General features: G+C 36.9%; 1 protein-coding gene across 4 annotated transcripts; it reads left to right on the plus strand.

The window, feature by feature from the left end:
• Positions 1 to 900: 900 nt before the first annotated feature.
• Positions 901 to 20,027, plus strand: slc12a8 (solute carrier family 12 member 8). 4 transcript variants are annotated; one of them, XM_059500395.1, is made up of 15 exons: positions 901 to 1,021; positions 1,435 to 1,509; positions 1,649 to 1,795; positions 2,305 to 2,496; positions 2,594 to 2,825; positions 12,644 to 12,757; positions 13,453 to 13,540; positions 14,938 to 15,025; positions 15,684 to 15,830; positions 17,002 to 17,085; positions 17,179 to 17,647; positions 17,732 to 17,823; positions 17,904 to 18,021; positions 18,315 to 18,375; positions 19,609 to 20,027. In XM_059500395.1, the coding sequence occupies exons 2-15, from the start codon at positions 1,468 to 1,470 to the stop codon at positions 19,778 to 19,780; spliced, it is 2,046 nt and encodes a 681-aa protein (XP_059356378.1). In that variant the 5' UTR covers positions 901 to 1,021; positions 1,435 to 1,467; the 3' UTR covers positions 19,781 to 20,027. The 4 variants fall into 4 exon arrangements, with proteins under 4 accessions (XP_059356378.1, XP_059356375.1, XP_059356376.1 ...); XM_059500392.1 differs by having other exon boundaries at positions 17,002 to 17,647; XM_059500393.1 differs by having other exon boundaries at positions 1,682 to 1,795; positions 17,002 to 17,647.
• Positions 20,028 to 21,254: the final 1,227 nt, after the last annotated feature.

A 21,254-nucleotide genomic window follows, 5' to 3' on the forward strand; every position in this document is an offset into this window, starting at 1 on the left:
CCACTGTGTGTGAATCTCATGAAAACAGGTGTCTAGTTCATTTTTAACAATCAAGATTTTTTTTTTTTTTTTGTCTAAAGTAAATGAAACCTGCTTTTATGGCCATTACATTGTTTGAATCGTGATTGCATACATATTTTATAAAATTAAACATTTGTTTCCCAATTCTCTTTAACTAAATGCAAAAATCTCAGTCATGTCAAAAAGTATATAATGTAAATTACTCACTGTAGTATTTCTATGGTTTAATTAAATACTCATGGTCCTAAACATAGGATTATCTCTTTCTCTCTCTCTCTGTCTCTCAAAAAAAATCGATCTATCTATGCATTTAAATGTACCTTGGGAACATTGTTGTGAGAACTGACAAAAAAAGTAGAGTGGAGTTGAAAATGTGGCTTTAAATCGTGTATGGTTGACACATGTCCACAACTAGCCTACTTTGCAAAAAATTTTCTTAAAATAATTTCAATATGGCTTTATTTCAGAAATGTTCACTAGTTGGTTTTATAAATTAGCTACAATAAAAAATAAACAATACTGAAATCCTGCACCGTGAGACCAGTCGAAGAACAGTGAAATGCAAATAAGAGCAGTAGACTGGAAGCACACACCTGAGGTGACGCTGATAGAACAGCTATTTGTTTAATGACGTTTATTGCACACGTAGCGTTTCCATGAATTACAGCGACACACAGACAGCTGTTTATGCTACGACAGGATCAAACGATAGGATACTAAACTAAAACGTGTCATGGTTAGTGTCAATTTAGTAAGTTACTTCAATAGCACTTCTTCAACAGTTACTTGAAAAGCAGAACGTTTACAAATAAAACGTACTAGAAAGGGTGTTTTTTATGATTAATGCTTTAACTGGTTGTTCTACATCTACAGTATGTAAAAGAACCGTTCTAAAGAGTCGATTCGCGGAAATGAGTCGGACCTCCCAACTCCTCAGGTGTGTGTTCGTGCCTCTCATATTCTCCACCTGCTGCTGCATCCGGGAGCACAGTGACTGCAGGTAATTCTGTCTTAATTAATTACTCAAGGAATTTACAGTTTAACGATATCCCAAAACAGCAGTTTATCCGTTTATTTTTAGGACCGCTTTCACTGGACTATCCTACAGAGTTTACAACGAACCGTTGCACTGCATAACTTTAAAGTAAAACACAAACACAGTCAGTACTAAACAACTTAGCCACGTGAACGTCGATGCTTGCCTTTTATCTTAAAGTAGCTATTAAAATATTGGTTAAGCGCGGGATATGAATTGTATTTGTTTTATTAATGTGTCACTTATTAACAGACGGCTTTTGTTGGCTTAAGTGTATCCAAGTTACGTGGCCATCGCCTACTTGGCAAATGTTAAAATTGGCTTTGTATATACTGTGGCCTTTCAAATAACTATAGCGAAGTCTTTACATTCCTCAGATTCAGCTATTGTAATCTTGCCCAGGAGGGAGCATGAGTCCTCAAGTTCAAGAGTTATTCCATGAAGATGCACAGGTAATGGCAAATCAGTAAGTTTTACCATAAAAATAATTAGAAACCCATAAATTCAGACCTAATGTAATGTTCTACTCTGAGCAAAGGAACTGATATAAATGGGTGCTTATTTGGATATGAGTGATACTGGTTTGTGTAGGGTTCCCAGAGTAATGCTCAGCCTTGGTGGAAGGTGCAGCTCTTCGTCTGGGAACCTGTTCTTTTTGGAACCTGGGATGGAGTCTTTACCACGTGCATGATCAACATTTTTGGGGTGGTGCTCTTTTTACGGACTGGCTGGCTCGTGGTAAGTTAGGTTTTATCACAGATTTCATGATGCATATGTGTATCAGATAATTTATTTAAATGGCATTTGAAAAGATTTTCCAAGATTTGGATCATATCTATGGAATCCCATTTCCACCCCCATTTTTTTTTTTTTTTGCAATTCCTGGTATACGTCTCAGAATTCTGCTTTTACAGGTATATCTCAAAATTCTCACGTTTTTAATCAGAATTTTGAGTTTACATCTCACAATTCTGTTTTAATTGCGAACCTTTATCTCACAACTCAACTTTATCTCACAACTGAGTTTATTTTTAACAGTTCTGGGGAAAAAAATTAAGATTTGAGAAGAATCAGAATTGTGAAATATAAACGTAGAATTGTGAGAAAAGTTGTGTGAGGAAAAATATAATTACCAAAAAAAAAAAAAGAAATCCCATGGCAGAAACAGGCTTTCATCTTGTGTTTTGGCAGCTATTGGCAGATACAATAAGAATGTAAAGTTTCTTTCCCCATATGATCATCTTTAGGGTAACACGGGTGTGTTGCTTGGCATGCTTTTGGTATCCATGGTGGTAATAGTGGCCTTGGTTACGGTGATGTCAGGCGTTGGCGTGTGTGAGTGTTGCAACGTGGGTAACGGTGGGGTCTACTCCATGATCTCTACTGTGCTCGGAGGAAGGGTTGGAGGAACTGTGGGACTCTTATACGTGTTTGGACAGGTGAGCATCTCCTTTCTGTGTTAGTTATATTGCGTATACATTGAGTGGTCGTTTCACTGTACTCAAGTTTGATGACCGTCATGTTTCTTGTTGGCAGTGTGTGGCTGGAGCTATGTACATCACTGGGTTTGCCGAGTCCATTGCGCAGGTGCTGAACTTACAGAGCATGTGGGTGGTGAGGGGCATCTCTGTTGCCGTTCTGATTGGTCTGCTCGGAATAAACCTGGCTGGGGTAAAATGGATTATACGTCTTCAATTGGTTCTACTGGGCATATTGGCTATGTCCACTCTGGATTTTGTCATCGGGACATTTAGTCATCTAGACCCAGGTAAGCTATCGTGAATGCCAGTAAGATTACTTCAAGGGTCGTTTAGATTAGAGTTTTAGTAGGTTTAACAACTGCTGTACAGCTAGGTTTGGTATTTAAAGTCTTTCATTAAAACAACAACGTAGATCCCCCATTGAGTGCAATAAAAAACTCTCACACAGGTGTATAGAAGTTCATATATTTCTTAAAATGAAAAATAAAACCATCACATCTATTTAACATGCACTTGTGACTCTACTGAAGGTTTCCATTTAATAAAGTAGTGCTTTAGGAAGAGATTCTTGCCCTGCAGTGTTGTTTTCACAGACCCTACTAAGCAGTGCCTGTCATTCTTATATTGACACTTCTTTCTTTGCACATTTCCTGGCAAACCTGCTAGACGAGGATATACAAGTTCGAGTCATTGTATATATTGGATTAAAATTGCAGTGTGCAAAAGGATTTTTCTTTTACCAGTGTACATTTATCTTATTTCTGTTCTGTATTTCGCAGTTTCTTATAACTGTATTTTTATATGTGGTGTTATATGCATTTATTGGAGTAGTTTGATGCAGCTTATTAATCACAATATATACACTACTGTTCAAACAGTTTGGGGTCAGTAATATTTTTTTAAAAAGAATTAATGCTTTTATTCAGCAAGAATTTACTACATTGTTTAAAAGCAACAGTGGAAGAATTTTACATTGTCAAAATTAAAAATTGTGCAAAATTTGTATTTCAAATAATTGATGTTCCATTGAAATGTCAAAGAATACTAAAAAAGGTATCACAGTTTCTAAAAAAAAAAATTAAACCGCACAACTATGTTCAACATTGATGATAAAAATTTATTTTTCTTGAGAACCAAAATAGCATATTAGAATGATTTCTGAAGGATCATCTGACATTAACGACTGGCTTAATGGCTGCTAAAAATTCAGCCTTGCCATCACTTGAATAAATTATTAAAATGTAAAATATATATATATATATATATATATATATATATATATATATTTTTTTTTATAAGATTTAACAATTTTACTGTTTTTAATGTATTTATCTCAAATAAATACAACCTTGGTTAGCATAAGAGACCTCTTTTAAAAAGCAATTTTGAGCAATAGTTTATGTAAATCTGTTTACTATATCTGACTCTATTTATCTGTGACTTTAGAAATTGCTAATGTTTTTTATCTTGAAGCTCTAACTAATTCAAAATGATTATTGCTATTGATTGACTACCTCTATGACATGGTCGGTTCTCTTAGTTTTGTCGTGGCCACGCAGGTTTGTTTACGCATTAAACTTGTTTGCTTCAAGAAAAATGTTGTTTCTTCAAATAAGTTGTGGCCACGAGAAATGGATGTTGTTCCTTCAACATAGCATCTCGAGGCCACGGCATAAGGATGTCGTTACCTTGACAAAATGATCTTGTAGCCACAACATAGTATCACATTCCCACGAGTTAATAGGATATTCCTACAAATTTATATCTCATTGCCACGACATATTATCACGTTCCCGTGAGTTATTATTTTGTGGCCAAGACAAATATAAGTGAATCGACCATGTCTCCTCCTGGGCACCATATTACCGCAACTATTTGGCCATTATGTGAAAACTATGAGTCCACGTGTCCTTGCAACAACTGTCCAGTAGATGTCAGGGTAACATAAATGTGGCGTTGTCCCAAACAATGCTATCCTGTGAGGTTTCATTTCCTTAGCAGTGGCAATTCACCCATATTATTATTATTTACATTTAATTTTCCTAAAAACATTTCCATAAACCATTTAGGCTTAACAAACAATGCAAGGCAAGATTTTGCATACCAGGTAGTGATGTGGCATTGACGGAATAAGCAGTAAACTATTTAGACCTCCTGCAGCCCTGCATCTGCTGGGAGGGGTGCACATGGCCACTAGGGAGTACAGGGTCTCTTCCTAAAATAAACACAATTATAGAACTCCAACACCAATCATAATATGGAAGCTGAAGTAACAGGAAGGGTGAAGTGATTTGTCTTCCCATTATATACAGTACTGTCATCTAGTCATCCTAGACATGGACATTACAAGGCAAAATATATATGCACTACTGTATTTTATATAGCAAGGATGCATTAAATTGTTCAAAGGTAACAGTGAAGAAATTTATAATGTTACAAAATATTTATTTCAAATGAATGCTGTTCTTTTGAACTTTATATTAATAATAGCAACTCAACTGTTATGAACCGTGATATTAACAAGATTGAGCTCCAAATTATCATATTAGAATAATTCCTGAAGGATCATGACCAAATCAAAATCAAATCACTTTTATTGTCAAATCACCAACAATTCTGGTGTGTGTCCAGAACAATACAATACAAGTGCACAGTACAATTGACATGTTTATCAAATAACAGTATACACATTAAACACTTTTACAAATAAAAGCATACTTTTATGTACAGTGTATACACTATATAAAACAATACAAAATATACAAACATAATGCACATAATTCAAAAATGTACACATAGAGTGGTTGTTGATGTAATGGTTGGTAAATGGCTTTGCATCACAGGAATAAATTACATTTTAAAATAAATACAAATTTAAAAAAATTATGCATATATATTCTTGAAATAAAGTTGTTGTTATTTTAATGACTGAAAGCATGTGTTAGTTAAATGGAGCATGCTTATAGCCTAAGAAGAATTATGTGTTGCCAAATTCCAACTTCTAAATCTCTCCCAAGCTATAATCACAGAAATCCAGCTCTGTCACACATTTAATTTTTAGGACATTCAAATCTACTTGTGTTGAAATTGTATATGAAGTGAGCATACATACATACAGTATGAAAATCGACCCCCTCCTACAAAGATGTATACTAGGTGCAAGTTTTAGTACAGATTCGTAAAAGCAAATCTGCATCCTGCAAAGATTGTGATGCATCTAATAAGAGTCATTTGAGCTTAGGACAAGCATGCAGACATTCCTAGTCTATTGTAATGTTTAAGTTTTTTGGCTGCCCACTTCAGACGAGGTCGGTATGTACTTTCACACTGGGTTTACAGGAAATCCATCCCAACACTTCCTGTTCTCCTGATTACTGGCTTCCTGGCCAGAGAGGAAGCAGTACTCTCAGAAAGCTGGGGTTCTCACTCTATTTCTGCAAAGAAAGTCAGACACATTGGGGTTTAATGGACTAAATATCTGGTATTACCCCCTAATTGCAGCTCCTGCTGGTGTTGTGTGGCTCTGACACCTTTTAGAAGCTGGACTCGGGCTGCAGTGTGCACTGGCTGTGGGAAAAGGAGGCACTGCTTCCTTCAGGTTTTTTCAATTAAGCCTTGTGGTTATAAAGTGATCTCACCATTGGCACGACTCCAGGGGGTTGCATGGTTTAGGCCAGGGCGCCGCATGGGCGGGTTACCTGCCAATGGCAGGAAAACGGAGCTGCTGTGCAGATGTGTTTACAGTTTGATAACACTGTTAATCACGTAGTCAAGGCCAGGTGGTCAGCACAAAGAAAAAAGCTTCATAACCATGATATAGAGATCCCAGCATGACCACATTCCATGACAATTTAAAGGGATAGTTCACCCCCAAATTGGATATTTTGTCTTTCCAAAGCTTTTTGATTGTCTGTCTTCTGTAAAACATAAAAGGAGAAATTTTGAAGTATATAATGGTAACTCTTTATATATATATATATATATATATATATATATATATATATATATATATATATATATATATATATATATATATATATATATATATATATATATATATATATGAAAGTGAATGAGGACTGAGGTCAAGCTTTAACAAAGACACAAGTGTGGTGGATTTTTTTTATTTTTATTTTATTTATTTACTTACCTTTCTATTATTAGACAGAGCTGGTAAACATAGAAAGTAAACACGACAGCTCAGGTGCTGGGTTCTAAGTGCTGTCAAAATAAAAGTCATCCTGATGACGCTTGCCTGCAAATCAGAAAACTGTACAGTTGTGGCCAAAAGTTTTGAGAATTACATAAATATTAGTTATCAAAAAGTTTGCTGCTAAACTGCTTTTAGATCTTTGTTTCAGTTGTTTCTGTGATGTACTGAAATATAATTACAAGCACTTCATACGTTTCAAAGGCTTTTATCGACAATTACATGACATTTATGCAAAGAGTCAATATTTGCAGTGTTGGCCCTTCTTTTTCAGGACCTCTGCAATTCGACTGGGCATGTTTTCAATCAACTTCTGGGCCAAATCCTGACTGATAGCAACCCATTCTTTCATAATCACTTCTTGGAGTTTGTCAGAATTAGTGGGTTTTTGTTAGTCCACCTGCCTCTTGAGGATTGACCACAAGTTCTCAATGGGATTAAGATCTGGGGAGTTTCCAGGCCATGGACCCAAAATTTCAACATTCTGGTCTCCGAGCCACTTAGTTATCACTTTTGCCTTATGGCACGGTGCTCCATCGTGCTGGAAAATGCATTGTTCTTCACCAAACTGTTGTTGGATTGTTGGAAGAAGTTGCTGTTGGAGGGCGTTTTGGTACCATTCTTTATTCATGGCTGTGTTTTTGGGCAGAATTGTGAGTGAGCCCACTCCCTTGGATGAGAAGCAACCCCACACATGAATGGTGTCAGGATGCTTTACTGTTGGCATGACACAGGACTGATGGTAGCGCTCACCTTTTCTTCTCCGAACAAGCCTTTTTCCAGATGCCCCAAACAATCGGAAAGGGGCTTCATCGGAGAATATGACTTTGCCCCAGTCCTCAGCAGTCCATTCACTATACTTTCTGCAGAAGATCGATCTGTTCCTGATGTTTTTTTTGGAGAGAAGTGGCTTCTTTGCTGCCCTTCTTGACACCAGGCCATCTTCCAAAAGTCTTGGCCTCACTGTGCGTGCAGATGCGCTCACACCTGCCTGCTGCCATTCCTGAGCAAGCTCTGCACTGGTGGCACTCCGATCCCGCAGCTGAATCCTCTTTAGGAGACTATCCTGGTGCTTGCTGGACTTTCTTGGACGCCCTGAAGCCGCTTTTACAAGAATTGAACCTCTTTCCTTGAAGTTCTGGATGATCCTATAAATTGTTGATTTAGGTGCAATCTTAGTAGCCACAATATCCTTGCCTGTGAAGCCATTTTTATGCAACGCAATGATGGCTGCATGCGTTTCTTTGCAGGTCACCATGGTTAACAATGGAAGAACAATGATTTCAAGCATCACCCTCCTTTTAACATGTCAAGTCTGCCATTCTAACCCAATGAGCCTGACATAATGATCTCCAGCCTTGTGCTCGTCAACATTCTCACCTGAGTTAACAAGACGATTACTGAAATGATCTCAGCAGGTCCTTTAATGACAGCAATGAAATGCAGTGGAAAGGTTTTTTTGGGATTAAGTAAATTTTCATGGCAAAGAAGGACTATGCAATTCATCTGATCACTCTTCATAACATTCTGGATTATATGTAAATTGCTATTATAAAAACTTAATCAGCAACTTTTCCAATTTCCAATATTTATGTAATTCTCAAAACTTTTGGCCACGACTGTATCTGATGTATAAAAAAAAAAAAAAAAAAAAGCCACTACACCAAAGCACCATAAAAAAATAAAAGTTGCTCATATGATTTATGTACTAGGTTCCAGGTCTACTTTGGTCTTTTTTTGTAGTTTTGTGTAAGGAACAGACTTACATTTAAGGCATTATTTACTGAAAATTGTTCCCTTCAGTGAGATGGTAACCACTGCGACTGAATTGAGTTAAGAACCGGATTGGTTGATTTGTGAATTAATAATTTGGATCAATTTTGTGAACTTCATCAGACGATTTAGTGTAAAAATTTGACTCTTTCCATTTATAATTTTCAATGAAAAATGACTTAAAGTTGGATATTTTTGACACAAAGCTATTGTATAACTTCAAAAGACTTAAATAATTAAAAATAGGGCATAATGAGTCAACTGGAAATCACTAATGATACATTATAATGTTTGAGCTTGACAATTGGAGTCCTTATTTGCTTTGAAAGAATGTTTGAAGGGTAAAGAAGATCCCAGAGTTTTTTACAGGGTGAACTATTCCTTTAAGAACTAAAAGGCTGAAGAAAACTGAAGGGCTGAGCACATATCTTGGTTGTGAAATAATTCTTGGTAAAGGATATGTTTGAGTTATACACTCAATCTACCATTGGGCACCAGTGTGCCCAGGCTCATGCAGCCAAAATGGGAGAAGGGATGATGATCTTTTAATATTGCTACCTACTTCGATGTTTTGTTAAATCATTTGAAAATGTTATTGCTGGAAAAGATGAAGAAAATGTGAGCACAGTCCTCTCGAGTGTTCATACCATTGCGGTGAACACATTTGTGCTAGATTTAAAAAAAAAAAATAAAAAATGAGAGCACCTCCTAGCTCTGTCCCTTCCCTCCTGCCTATTACCACACAAGAGGAACTGTGAGAAGAGCTTTCCCACTACTGTAGGCTTTTAGACTGTTATTATTGGTGTAAATTCTGTTCTTTCTTTAGTGGGGGAAGAAATTGCAGGAATAAAACAATTAGATTTTTATGAAAATAATTTTATGGCTTGTCTTTTCTGCTCATGGTCTTTGATCAGGTCATCGGCTTGTTTTTCACTCACATAATTAGTCTTATGATGGTGTGATGTTCATGTTAAATAGGATCTCAGCTCTAACCTCAAAGTCACTCTACTTAAGCGCCGCAAGTTGGACAGGAAACTGACATGCGCTCATAGTTTTGGGTTAAGGGTGTTGACCGGGCTCACCCACATTTTTGGCTTGAGACAAAAGAGCAGACAGGAAGCAGATCCGAGTTCTTCACTAGCAGAATCCACATCATCACTTCCTCTTCCAAATCTTCAGATCAGGACTCTTACTACAAATATCCAAACTGCTATCAGGATGGTTAGAAAGATGGCAAGGAGGGCAACAGTAACAGCCCTGGTCTTATCTGCTGTGTCAGTATGGGCCATTTTTATGCTTGTTTATTGTGAATATGTGTATATTTTTATCGCAGGGCATGACATTTATCACAGGGCTCAAGAAGCATTTTGTGTTTTTATACATAAGTTTAAAACAGTTGTGCAGCTTACTATTCCTATGGATGCTCTTATTTTAGGATTCTTTGATGTATAAAAATGTCAAAAGCATTATGGTATATATAGATTTTTTTTTTTTTTTTTGCAAAAAGTCTTTATTGTTACTGCAATTTAATGCATCCTTGTTGAATAACAGTATTCATTTTAAAATATCCTTTCAAAAAAATCTTACTGAATCTTTTGAATTGTAGTGTATTTGAAGGTTGTTCAGTTCAATAGTCACAAACTAAACTATGTCTAATTGTTTTATTCTCACATTTGTTATTCCAAAAACAGCTTACCATAGATTAGAGGTGCACGATAAATATCGTCTGATAATTAATGCGCATCTCGTAAAGCCGGTTATCTAATCAGTGGTAAATTCCATTAGGTTCGTGATTTCACATAGAGCAGCTGTTACTACATGCTGATAATGAAGGTGGATTTGCATAGCTTGTCAGTTAACAATGGCTCTGTGTAGTAACAGCTGCTCTTTGTGAAATCACGCACCTGATGGCATTCACCGCTGTTTAGATAACCGGCTTTACTGACGAGATGCGCCTTAATTAGCGGACAATATTTATTGTGCACCCCTACCATAGATTTAGCTAAATAAAAGTAGGTAATTATGTCAAGGTAATTTATGATGTGGCGAAGTAGGAAATGTTCTTTCCTGCCTGCATGGTATTATTGGAGTACTTGATATCTGTTATTTCTAAGGCTGTGTCCACCTAAACTTTCTGTATGGACTTCCTCTCTAGCTCCTTCTCCTGATCATCTCTATTGTATCTTACTCTTTCTAGCTCTCTCTCTTTGTAGACAAGAAACTGTGACTTGGAAGGGTAGGAACAGGCAGGGCTTCTGAAAGGGTGGTGACTTCCTTTCGGATAAACATGTCATTAATCCAGGAGAACACATTCTTTCCCATCACAAGATGACCAAGGGGGAAATGGATCATGATCTTGCATAGTCAGGGGTGATAGTGACAACCACCATCTTTCTTTCTCTTTCACTACATCTAATGTAAGCTTTTGACTCTAATCAAGACTTTATTATTACATTTTTGTCTTATTTAAAAATGTTTTCCTAAATAAACGTTACAAATCAGCAGGACTTTTTTCATTGATTGAGTGCGAAAGTAAATGTTTTGAAGAATGACCAAGCTGTTGTTTTTCTTTCGTTGTGTGTGTGTGTTCACTGTCAAGTCCTAAAAAGGAAAAAGGACCATAAAATGATCCTAAAAATAGTCTATTTGACACATTTGCTTCTCCAAATCTTCAATCATCATTGTTCTCCACCAAAGGTCTGAGACCCAATAGGACGCATTAGCAAATTTACAAGGGAGCCTCAAGATGATTTAAATGACTTTAAAATTAGACAAAGCAAGCATTTAAAAAGACAGAATTATTAAAAGGAACATTTTTGTCTGACAGAAAGTTCTCATGGTCATAAAAATGTTTGTGTGTTGTTTCTAGACATGGAAAAAAAGAATACAAATATTTTTATCAGTTAAATTATTATTATTATTACTATTATTATTATTATTACTAAATCTTTATCCTTAATCCTCGTTTAGTAAATCATGAAAAAGTCGTTGGGCCTTTGAATATTGTGGAAAATAATGGGGGCCTTGAGAACCACTGTTGTAAAATGTTTTGTTAACTTAATTCTTCTTTGCATTATTTACTAAAAATCTTCCCTCTGTTGTATCTTATTAAATATGTAAAAAAAATTAACTTTTGAGATCTGTTGAAAAGAAAGTCAAACTGGTCTGGAATGATGTGAGGGTGAGTAAATGCACTTTTGGGTGAACTAACTGATTAAGAGCACCTGTCTTTGGAATTTATTATACGTTATGTACTGCTGTTTGTACACAAGTACACAAACCACCAGAAACATACAGCATGTGCTATCTAGACTTTAATATCTGCCACCATGAGTAAAAATACCACTCGTGTGACGGTTAAGCACAACGGTGATATCTCAGTACTGTTTATGTAAATGTTCTTCGGCGCCTGTTCTTGGATTGTTTTGTTTGCCTGTGAACACACCCAGAGCTTAGTCCAGCATTCCCTCCATCATGTCCAAGGCGCAGAACTATTGAACTTGGCATGTATTCCCAAGAAAAAGGCCGGCCCTTGGTTTGCACGCATCTTGGCGGGGCGTCTGTCCCCCCGGGTTGTTACATAAAGGGCGGTGGCGGTCAGCCACAGACACGCAGGCCTTTGCCTGTGCATGGCTATGGAGTCCAAACCTGTCATATTTCAAACCAGACATCTGTTCCACAGTACCCCAGGGAACCTCTCCCTTTGATTTCAGGGTGAACGGGGTTATTGTATCAGTGTGCAATCGATCAATATCGTATGTCATATCGTATGTCATTGATGCTGGTTTGTGGTCTTGCACAGGAGGATATTTTCTGAAAATTGTTTTAATGTTATGAAATATTTTGACTAATCTATCTAGATATCAGATTTTTCCGAAAAGGCTAAAACATTTCCTTTTGCTTTTCATAACAAAGATTCTAACTTGCAGGAAAACTTTGTGTGTGTAATGTTTGTCATACATACTCAGTGGAGACTCTGGGATTTCAGAGATGAATCTGATTCTTATCATCATGTCAGTGCAGACTTTTTCCATAAAGCACTCCGTAATGCTTTAGTCTGACTGAATGTTGTAATAAACAGTCTTTCCTAACATTGTTTTGTGCTGAATATGTTTATTACAGAGCATGGATTCGTTGGCTATACAGAGGATCTGCTGCGTAAGAACACCCTGCCAGACTACACAGCTGGCGAGACTTTCTTCACCGTATTTGGGGTTTTCTTTCCTGCGGCGACAGGTGACCTTACGCACATAAACAAAAAAAGCTAAACTATGATATAATAGCCATTGATTTAATGACACTATGCTGATATGAGGATTTATTTTTGCTAATAGTGAAGTATAAGCTTGTATAACTTTAGTAGCCTGAAAATCTTGCAGCTGTACTGTAAGTTAGTAGCTGTGGTTGGATTTAGGATGCAGACATCCCTGAAATTTATTTTTTTTGGCAGAATTTCATCTCAACGTTTACACATTTTTGTTTTATAATAAGATTTCAGTCTGAGCCTGCATTGTCACTGTTTTTTATTTCTTCATACTTCTGATTTCAAGCATCACCTTTCATAATGCTTTGACTTAACTATTTTCAAAAATCCTATAAATAAAAACTATAAAATAATGCAAAATGTGAGAAACCCATAAATGTAAGAAAAGACATTTTCAAGACATTCTGGTCTTGTTTTACCACACACGACAAACCAGCTTCTGCCTCCTGTAAAGACTGAAAGATTGAAAAATTCATTTGAGAAACACGAGGCCCTAATCAGTCGTGATCAAAGTTTCCTTTTTGCTCCAGTTAGAAGTCAGGAAGGAGTTTCAAGTGAGCTCTGATATGTCCGTCTTTCTGTTCTTCAGGTTTTGAATGGCCCCTTGTCTCCAGTCTTGTTTTCACAGTAACTCTCTCTCTGTGTGTGTGTGTGTGTGTGTGTGTAGGTGTGATGGCAGGATTCAACATGAGCTCTGATCTCCAGAGGCCTGAGCACAACATCCCCGTGGGAACTCTCGCCGCAGTCTGCACCTCGTATGTTTCTATCCGCCACAGAAATAATCTTTCATTCTTCCTTTGTTCATCTTTAGCTTCTGTTTGTGTTGAGTGTACACATACTTTAGAGCAGGCGCCAAAATAAAAGTATGAGAAACAGAATTAGGATAAGCCTTCATGCCCTGAAACATTATTAAGTGTATGACATAAAAATCAATGTGAAATGTAGTGTATGTCTGGTAATGGTTAATAAGATGTTTTTGAAAGAAATCTCTCATCAGGGCTGCATTTAATTGATCATAGAAATAGTTTAAAAGTTTAATACACGCTGATTTGGTGCTCAAAACATTATTATCAATGTTGAAAACAGTTGTGCTGCCTAATTTTTTGTAAAACATTTTTTATTCTCCAGTATTATTTGATGAATAAAAAGTAGAAAACATTTAAGATAAAACCGTTTTGGAACATACTGTAGATGTCATATATATATATATATATATATATATATATATATATATATGACATCTACAGTATGTTCCAAAACAGTTTTAGGATATATATACATTTTAGGGCTGGTAAGCGATTAATTTTTTACATTTAATTACATGATGTGGTGATTAATTAATCTAATTAATATAGGGTTCTTTATGAATGGTTCATTGAATCATTAGGCTTATTCGACCTGAAGTGGATCATCACCATCACACTGATCGATGTGTGACATCAAAGAACCGCAAGAGGTTTAGAGAGCAGACGGCTACTTGTGCTTTTGAATCGCTCTCGTGGTACTTTGATGTCATACACCGATCGGTCTGTGTAGCGCCACTTCAAACCCAACGCGACTATGGCCAATGGTTCAACGCGCCAAATGGTTCACCAGATTCGTTCAAAACGTGGATCAAATAATGAAATGTTGCTGTGGGTTGCTCGGGGATGAACAGTTCTGATTTGTCTTTATATTTTGGTTGGCAAAACAGACAACATTGTGTCTAAAATAACACAATGAACTGTTGTATAAGATGAGTATCACATTTGCACTCGTGTGATATTGCACAGCTTACAGCTCATGTGATATTTCTTAACTATGTGATGTAAATGAAAAAAATTTCAAACATGGGCATTTTGCCCCATATCTTGAATTTTAGGCATGTTCTCTTGGCTCCATCACACAGTAAGTTGTTGTCCTGCCTCATATTAGTCATCAGTCGACTGTATGAAATGGCAGATGATCCACATAGGTCTGGGGCGGAGCAAGTGCATCAAATGTGTTAATAATTTTAACGCGTTATTTTTCTCCATAATTAATTGATCTAATTAATGAGTTAAAGTACCAGCTATAATATATATATATATATATATGTAATATTTAGTTAGTTAGTTGGATGATTTCTCTATAAATAGAATGAATGACTCTTGTGTCTTGTGGAAATCCGCAGGTGGTTCCTGTATCTCGTCTTTGTGTTCTTACTGGGAGCCATTTGCACTAGAGATGTGCTGCGCTATGATTTCTTAATAGCAGAAAAGGTAATCTGATGTTATTACAGGCTTCAGAGGATGGCCATCTTCCATGGGTTTTTCCACTTTTAAGACTCATTGATTCAACCCGAAAGTGAGACTTGAGAGTAGCACATTAACCACAGATAAAACATTACAGTTGCGTTTATTGTCATGCTTATGTCATTCCACTTGTCTGCAGGCCCTCACAACAGAGGCATTTGAGGTCATTCTAAACGCATTAGCTGAGAACGGAGCCCAGTTGCACACTGACCTTGACCTTGATAGCCATACAGCTGCCAGTCAGCATAGATTACAGTAGGCTGCTGAACTAAGCTACATACATAGTTTATGAATGTGTAAGGCTGTAGACTGGTTGTAGCTGACCCAGCTGTTCCTTAATGTGAGCTGTGGTGTTTTGGGGTTACACACAACACTACACACAAAACTGCATATTAAATATTATATTGAATCTACAAAAAGGTACATTTGTACATTACAGTGTTGAAGAAGTTGGGGTTTAATACACATAATCAACCTTACTGTATTATTTGTAATTGTCCATTCTCTCGCAATGGGTTTGATTTACTTTAACAAATTATTAGCTTTTTTTCAGTCTGGCCAAGCGGAACAGAGCTGGGTGGAGCCCTCTACATTCTCTTCCCCTCTGTGTTTGTTTTTTTCCCAGGTCTCCTTGGTTGGTTTCCTGTTTTTGCTTGGCCTCTACATCTCCTCCTTGGCCTCCTGCATGGGCGGCCTGTACGGTGCACCCAGGATCCTTCAGTGTATCGCCCAGGAGAGAGTCATCCCGGCTCTCGGATTTCTTGGGAAAGGGGTGGGTGCTTATAGGGAGATATTAATGTGGTTATATTGTGGCTATTTTCAAAACCGGAAATGCAAGACTATGAGGTTTTATGCTTAACAAAATAAAATGGTTCATTTTGTAGATTTGTTTTTATTTAGATGTTGATAAATCAGTGTTAAATATATTAAATCTGTGATTTTATATACCATTTGGAAAATCAGGGATTTAATGATAATGAGTTCTCTCAGATGTTAATAAATGATCAAACTTTAACAATTTGCTTAGTATAACGAGTGAAATTAAACATTTGTTTTTTATGCACTTTGGGCCACTTTAATGAATTTTGAGTTTACTTTTTCACGCTCAATGAGTGGCTCCATAGATGACAGGATGGGTTCCTAATTATAGTGTGCCAGAATTCGCTCCAAAAAACGTCAAGGAATGAATTGTAACAATTGTGGCTTTCAAAAAGCACAGCACACCCTTTCCCTTGCCTGAGCTCTGTCTGACCCCTTTCTATGGGCTATAAGTTCACCTGAGACATCTCTCCCTGAATCAAAGTCCCAGAACAATCGCAGGAAGCACAGAAAAGACCAACCCTGGTGGATCTGGAGCTGTGCCAGCCCGTAGCAGTAGCACCTCTATCCCAGAGATTTATGGGATCTGGGTAATGACCGGTCTGAGGTGACATGAGAGATGTCTTTTTTGGGATGTTTTAACTGGATAATTCTCCTCGCTCATTACATAACCTGAAGAGCATGAAAGAACTGAGGGTACAGGAGCCAAACCCATAATGTGAACTTGCAAATGATTAATAAAAACTTGTGGAGTAGATGAAGTAGACATGACTTGACACTACTGTTTGACCCCATAATGCATTGTGAGGAGCTCAGGAAAAAAACAGACAAATGTTTACAATATAATATAATATCTAAATTCACAAAAGTAACACACAGAGATATGCTACCCTTGTACAAGTCAGTCACTTAAGGTTTAATTTCAGTTTGGATGCTTCCTTAGGAGGTGCCTATGTGGTGAGTAGACAATCGAGGACCCCCTCGAAAACGAGATGTCTCATCTCAAGGGGTTATCCTCAACAATAAATTTTCAAAACAAACAAAAAAAAAAACAATAAGGCAGCTCACTAGGTTTTGTAACAGCCATAGATTTACCTTTCTCTTATCTTTTATATGTATTACAGCGAGGGCCCAATAAGACGCCTGTGGCTGCCATCTGTCTGACCAGCTTGATGTCCATGGCATTCATCTTTATCGGCCAAGTCAATGTACTGGCTCCCATCGTCACCATCAACTTCATGCTAACCTACAGCATTATTGATTATTGCTATTTCTGTGTGGTGAAAACCCATGAGCTGCAGGTCCAGCAAAGGACGACGCTGATCAGGAGGTCAAGCTCCAGAAGATCACTGGTGTCCAGCACTCATCCGCATTACGGCAGCAGCGGAGCCATCAGTGAACCTGTGAACGGCACACTGCTGGCGTTCACCAAAGACATGGACCAAATATTTCCATTGCCCAACATGGACACCGCTGATGAACAGAGAGTTCCTCTTCCTGCCTCCAAGACCCGGGGCAGGAAGTCAAAGATTCCAGCTAAAGAAACGCTGATGAACAGTTTTGGTTTGGACTTGAACAGCAATGGACCATTAGATAAAGGAAAAGATGAGAGGGAGCCAGAACAAACTATTGGATTAGATGATGATACCAGCAGCCAGATAGGACTTATGGAGTTTGACCTTACAACACAAGTCAGGAGTAAACAGTATTTGCCTAATTCTAGCCCAGTTGAACTTGAACAGCTCCCAAGAGAACAGATAGACAGAAATGGTACATAACTCTACAAAATGTTACATAACTCCTCAATATAGTGATCAAAATCTGTATTTCACCTTCTATACCTTTTGTTCACAGGTTCAGAAACAAATCTTGAAGAATCAGAAATCAGATCAATCCAGGGTTCGGTCTATGCCAGATTTTGCAACCACTGGGTTTCTTTAGTTGGTGTAAGTTTGGCAAAAATTATCCAGCCTGTAAGCAATAAGCTTGTAAGCTCAAGTTTTTTATGCTGTTTTTATTTCTTTAGGCATTGTGCTCCTTTATGATAATGTTTGTTATCCAGTGGATGTACGCCTCGATTAACATTACAGTCGCCCTTATCCTCTTTCTGTACATTGGAACAACAAGCCCAGGTTTGCCAACAGGTAATTGTAAATGTTCCTAAATTTTATTTTATTTGAATAATCTTTGAGAAAATGTGAAATATAACCACAGTTGCATCACTGTAAATAGTCTGATAAACATTTTTGATGCCACACAATGCTTATTTCAGCAAAATAAGCCTTAAAAGGCTAAAAGCCACTTTCTATCAGTTTGTCACAATTTAGACTTTTGATTTTGATTATTTTAACTCTTTAAATTAAAAGTTTATGCACATATCCATTATTATGATGACTTTTCTTGTCAGGAAATAAAAAATGACATTCTCTGCCCACAGGTGCAGCAGCTCGCTTCAGTTTCTTCAAGTGGCTCAAGACCTCGCTGCAGAATTTGGGGAGGTAAGTTCTGTAGGCAGACTTGATGTTTTCAGCATAAAATCTGATCCTTACTAGAGCTTTGTGTGGCCAAGAACCACTTACTTAGACAGGAAAAGATGTCTGATCTACAATTTTTTATGTTTAAAGGGGTGACATTATGCTTTTTAACTTTTTTAACTTTAGTTAATCTGTAATGTTGCTGTTTGAGCATAAAAAAGATCTACAAAGTTACAAAGCTCAAAGTCCAGTCCAAAAGGAGATATTTTATTTAACAGAAATTACTTTTCAAAAACTACAATAAATGACTCGTTTGGAATACAACACATATTTTCCGGGATTTGTGATATCATAAATACCGACGAATGGGACAAGACCTGGTTGAGCTTCACTAGAGAAGGCAGTGAGTGTTATCACTGTGCTGGAAATAAACTTAGAGTGGTTATAATCATCCGGTTTTAAATCGCGCTCAAATTGATTTGATTTTGATGCAATATTTACAAATGAAGCTCGCAGCAGATGACTATGGTAAGGGGCATGACATTTCCCGACCAGGCGCCATGTGCTGCCAATCACAACACACACTGGCCCAGCTAACCAATCACAACACATTTCGTATTTCAGAAGGTGGGCCTTTATTTGATACAGGAATGATTTGAGCCTTTCATGCCAGACTGGAGAAAGAGGTGTTGTAATAATGTAAAACGTGAAAAATAATGTGTTTTTCGAACAACCTAGTATGACAGCCTGTTCCAGTACACCAACAAAACAAAATCAAGACCTTTTAAAAGAGCATAATAGGACCCTTTTAAGGGCAGGTTTACCAGATACATAAAATACCACAATAATGGCAGTGCCATTTCCACCAATTTTTGTATAGAAAACACAAAAATAGATCCAATCAGAATTTCTGTCCATCCAAAAGAAAAGTACAGATTGTTTTACAGACATTCTACAGCATACCAATTTGAGTTAACGGAACTACTCCAAACTAGTACTACTCCAAATGAGCTGAGACTGAAAGTAGGTATTACATGAAGATAAATTCAAAGCTATTGTCTCCATGGAAAATATTAATGATGCTGTTCTTTAGCTTGGTGTATTATGAGAGTTCTTCAATTAAAATTGAATGAACCACTTATGAACATTACTGTTATGTGGGTTTGTGGCAGAGTCCATTGTGGATGATGTGATTAGAGCTATTAATGTATGAAAAACCGAACCTCACATTACCAATCAATTTACCTCTCTTATTAGGCGAGATGGGGCCCTTCAGGACCAGATTGTGGTGACACCCTCTTTGACAGCTGTTGGCATGGAAACCAGGCAGCTAACAGAGGAAAATTCAGACTTTGCCTTCCGTGATCGTTACCATCACTCCTCCTTTATCACCACCACAGACAAGATTGTCCATCCGCAGTCCAACTGAACATGTAACAACTGTGCCCTGCTAACCAGCTGGACTTAAACAGTGGACACATGGGACTTAATCATCACTCACTTGAAATATATAGGCTATTTTATTTACTCAGTTTGTCAGGTTGTACTCGAAGGACGGAGCTTTATTTCCTGGAAAAACTGAAGAAAACGAATAATGTTTATCTGAAAAATTGGGAATGTGCAATCAGAGTCATGTATTGTGAATTAATTTGCAATGAAGATCTTCTCTGGTGAAATGCTTGTATAAGGTTTAATATGCACCATGGGCAGTTAATTTTTCGATTTTAAGTAAATTTTGTGTTTTATTTTTTATTAGTGCTGTCAAACGATTAATCCGATACAAAATAAGTTTTTGTTTGCATAATGTGTTGTCTATTTTTATCATGTATATATAAATACACACATTCAGTATATATTTGGAAAATATTTACATATATTCATATAATTTTATAATTTATATTCTAAATGTATTTAATATATAAACACATTTTTTTCTGAAATATATATGTGTGTGTGTGTATTTATATATACATAATAAATGTTCACAGCATACATATACAATGTAAACAAAAACTCTTTATTTTGGACGCGATTAATTGTTTGACAGCACTATTTTTTTTATTGACCTCACTGAGGTCATAACACTCAGAAGTGTTGTGACCATTCAAACTAGAATGTGCCACCTTTCAACTTTGTGGCCAACTTAATTCTTCAAAAATAACTTTTAACTTCCAAATAATTTAATTATTGAAATGCTAAATTAATATAGCTTAGGTTTAATATGCAAACCTTTTGCTTGCTGCATGTCTGTTTACATTGCAGTCAAGATGCAGCTTCTGCAGATCAGTTGCTTTAAAACAGCAGATCTGATGTCATCTGCTCACCTTTACGTTCATGCACCAAACGCTTTAGACTTTTTTTTTCTTTTTTATTCTCTCAGTGGAACAATTGTGATCTAGCATGCTGATCAAAAGCTGTTTCTCCATACTGTGAAACTACACTGTAATCTGTCAATCCCAAACCCTAGTGATTATATGCAAGATTGGGATTTGAGCCCAGGTCCCCTTGCTTTCTAAAATAAGTCTACCATGACAGTAAAGTGCAGTTCACATTAATAATGAATACACTGCTGTGATTACATTTCTAGTTCAGGTGCATGAAGTTTAACTCTGTTTAATGCTCATTCATGTTGCCAGGAAATGCCAGAAAAAAAAAAAAAGATTGTCAAGTTGCTTTATCACTGGTGTCAGTTGTGAATGTCATTTAACGTGTTACATTTTATGATTTACTTGTTCAAGCTCTTGTTCTGTCCAGGCTGGACTATTGCAATGCCCTCTTGGCAGGTCTTCCAGCCAATTCTATCAAACCTTTACAATTAATTCAGAACGCGGCAGCAAGATTAATTTTTAATGAGCCAAAAAGAATACATGTCACACCTCTGTTCATCAATTTGCACTGGCTTC

The sequence above is a fragment of the Carassius carassius genome, chromosome 19, assembly GCF_963082965.1.
Source record: "Carassius carassius chromosome 19, fCarCar2.1, whole genome shotgun sequence".
Lineage (NCBI taxonomy): Eukaryota > Metazoa > Chordata > Actinopteri > Cypriniformes > Cyprinidae > Carassius > Carassius carassius.

Coding starts and splice junctions, on each gene's coding strand:
- slc12a8 (XM_059500392.1), top strand. CDS start 1,468: ATGAGTCCTCAAGTTCAAGAGTTATTCCATGAAGATGCACAG. Junction 15,831..17,001: donor TCGGATTTCTTGGGAAAGGG/GTGGGTGCTTAT, acceptor TATGTATTACAG/CGAGGGCCCAATAAGACGCC. Junction 18,376..19,608: donor TCGCTGCAGAATTTGGGGAG/GTAAGTTCTGTA, acceptor CTCTCTTATTAG/GCGAGATGGGGCCCTTCAGG.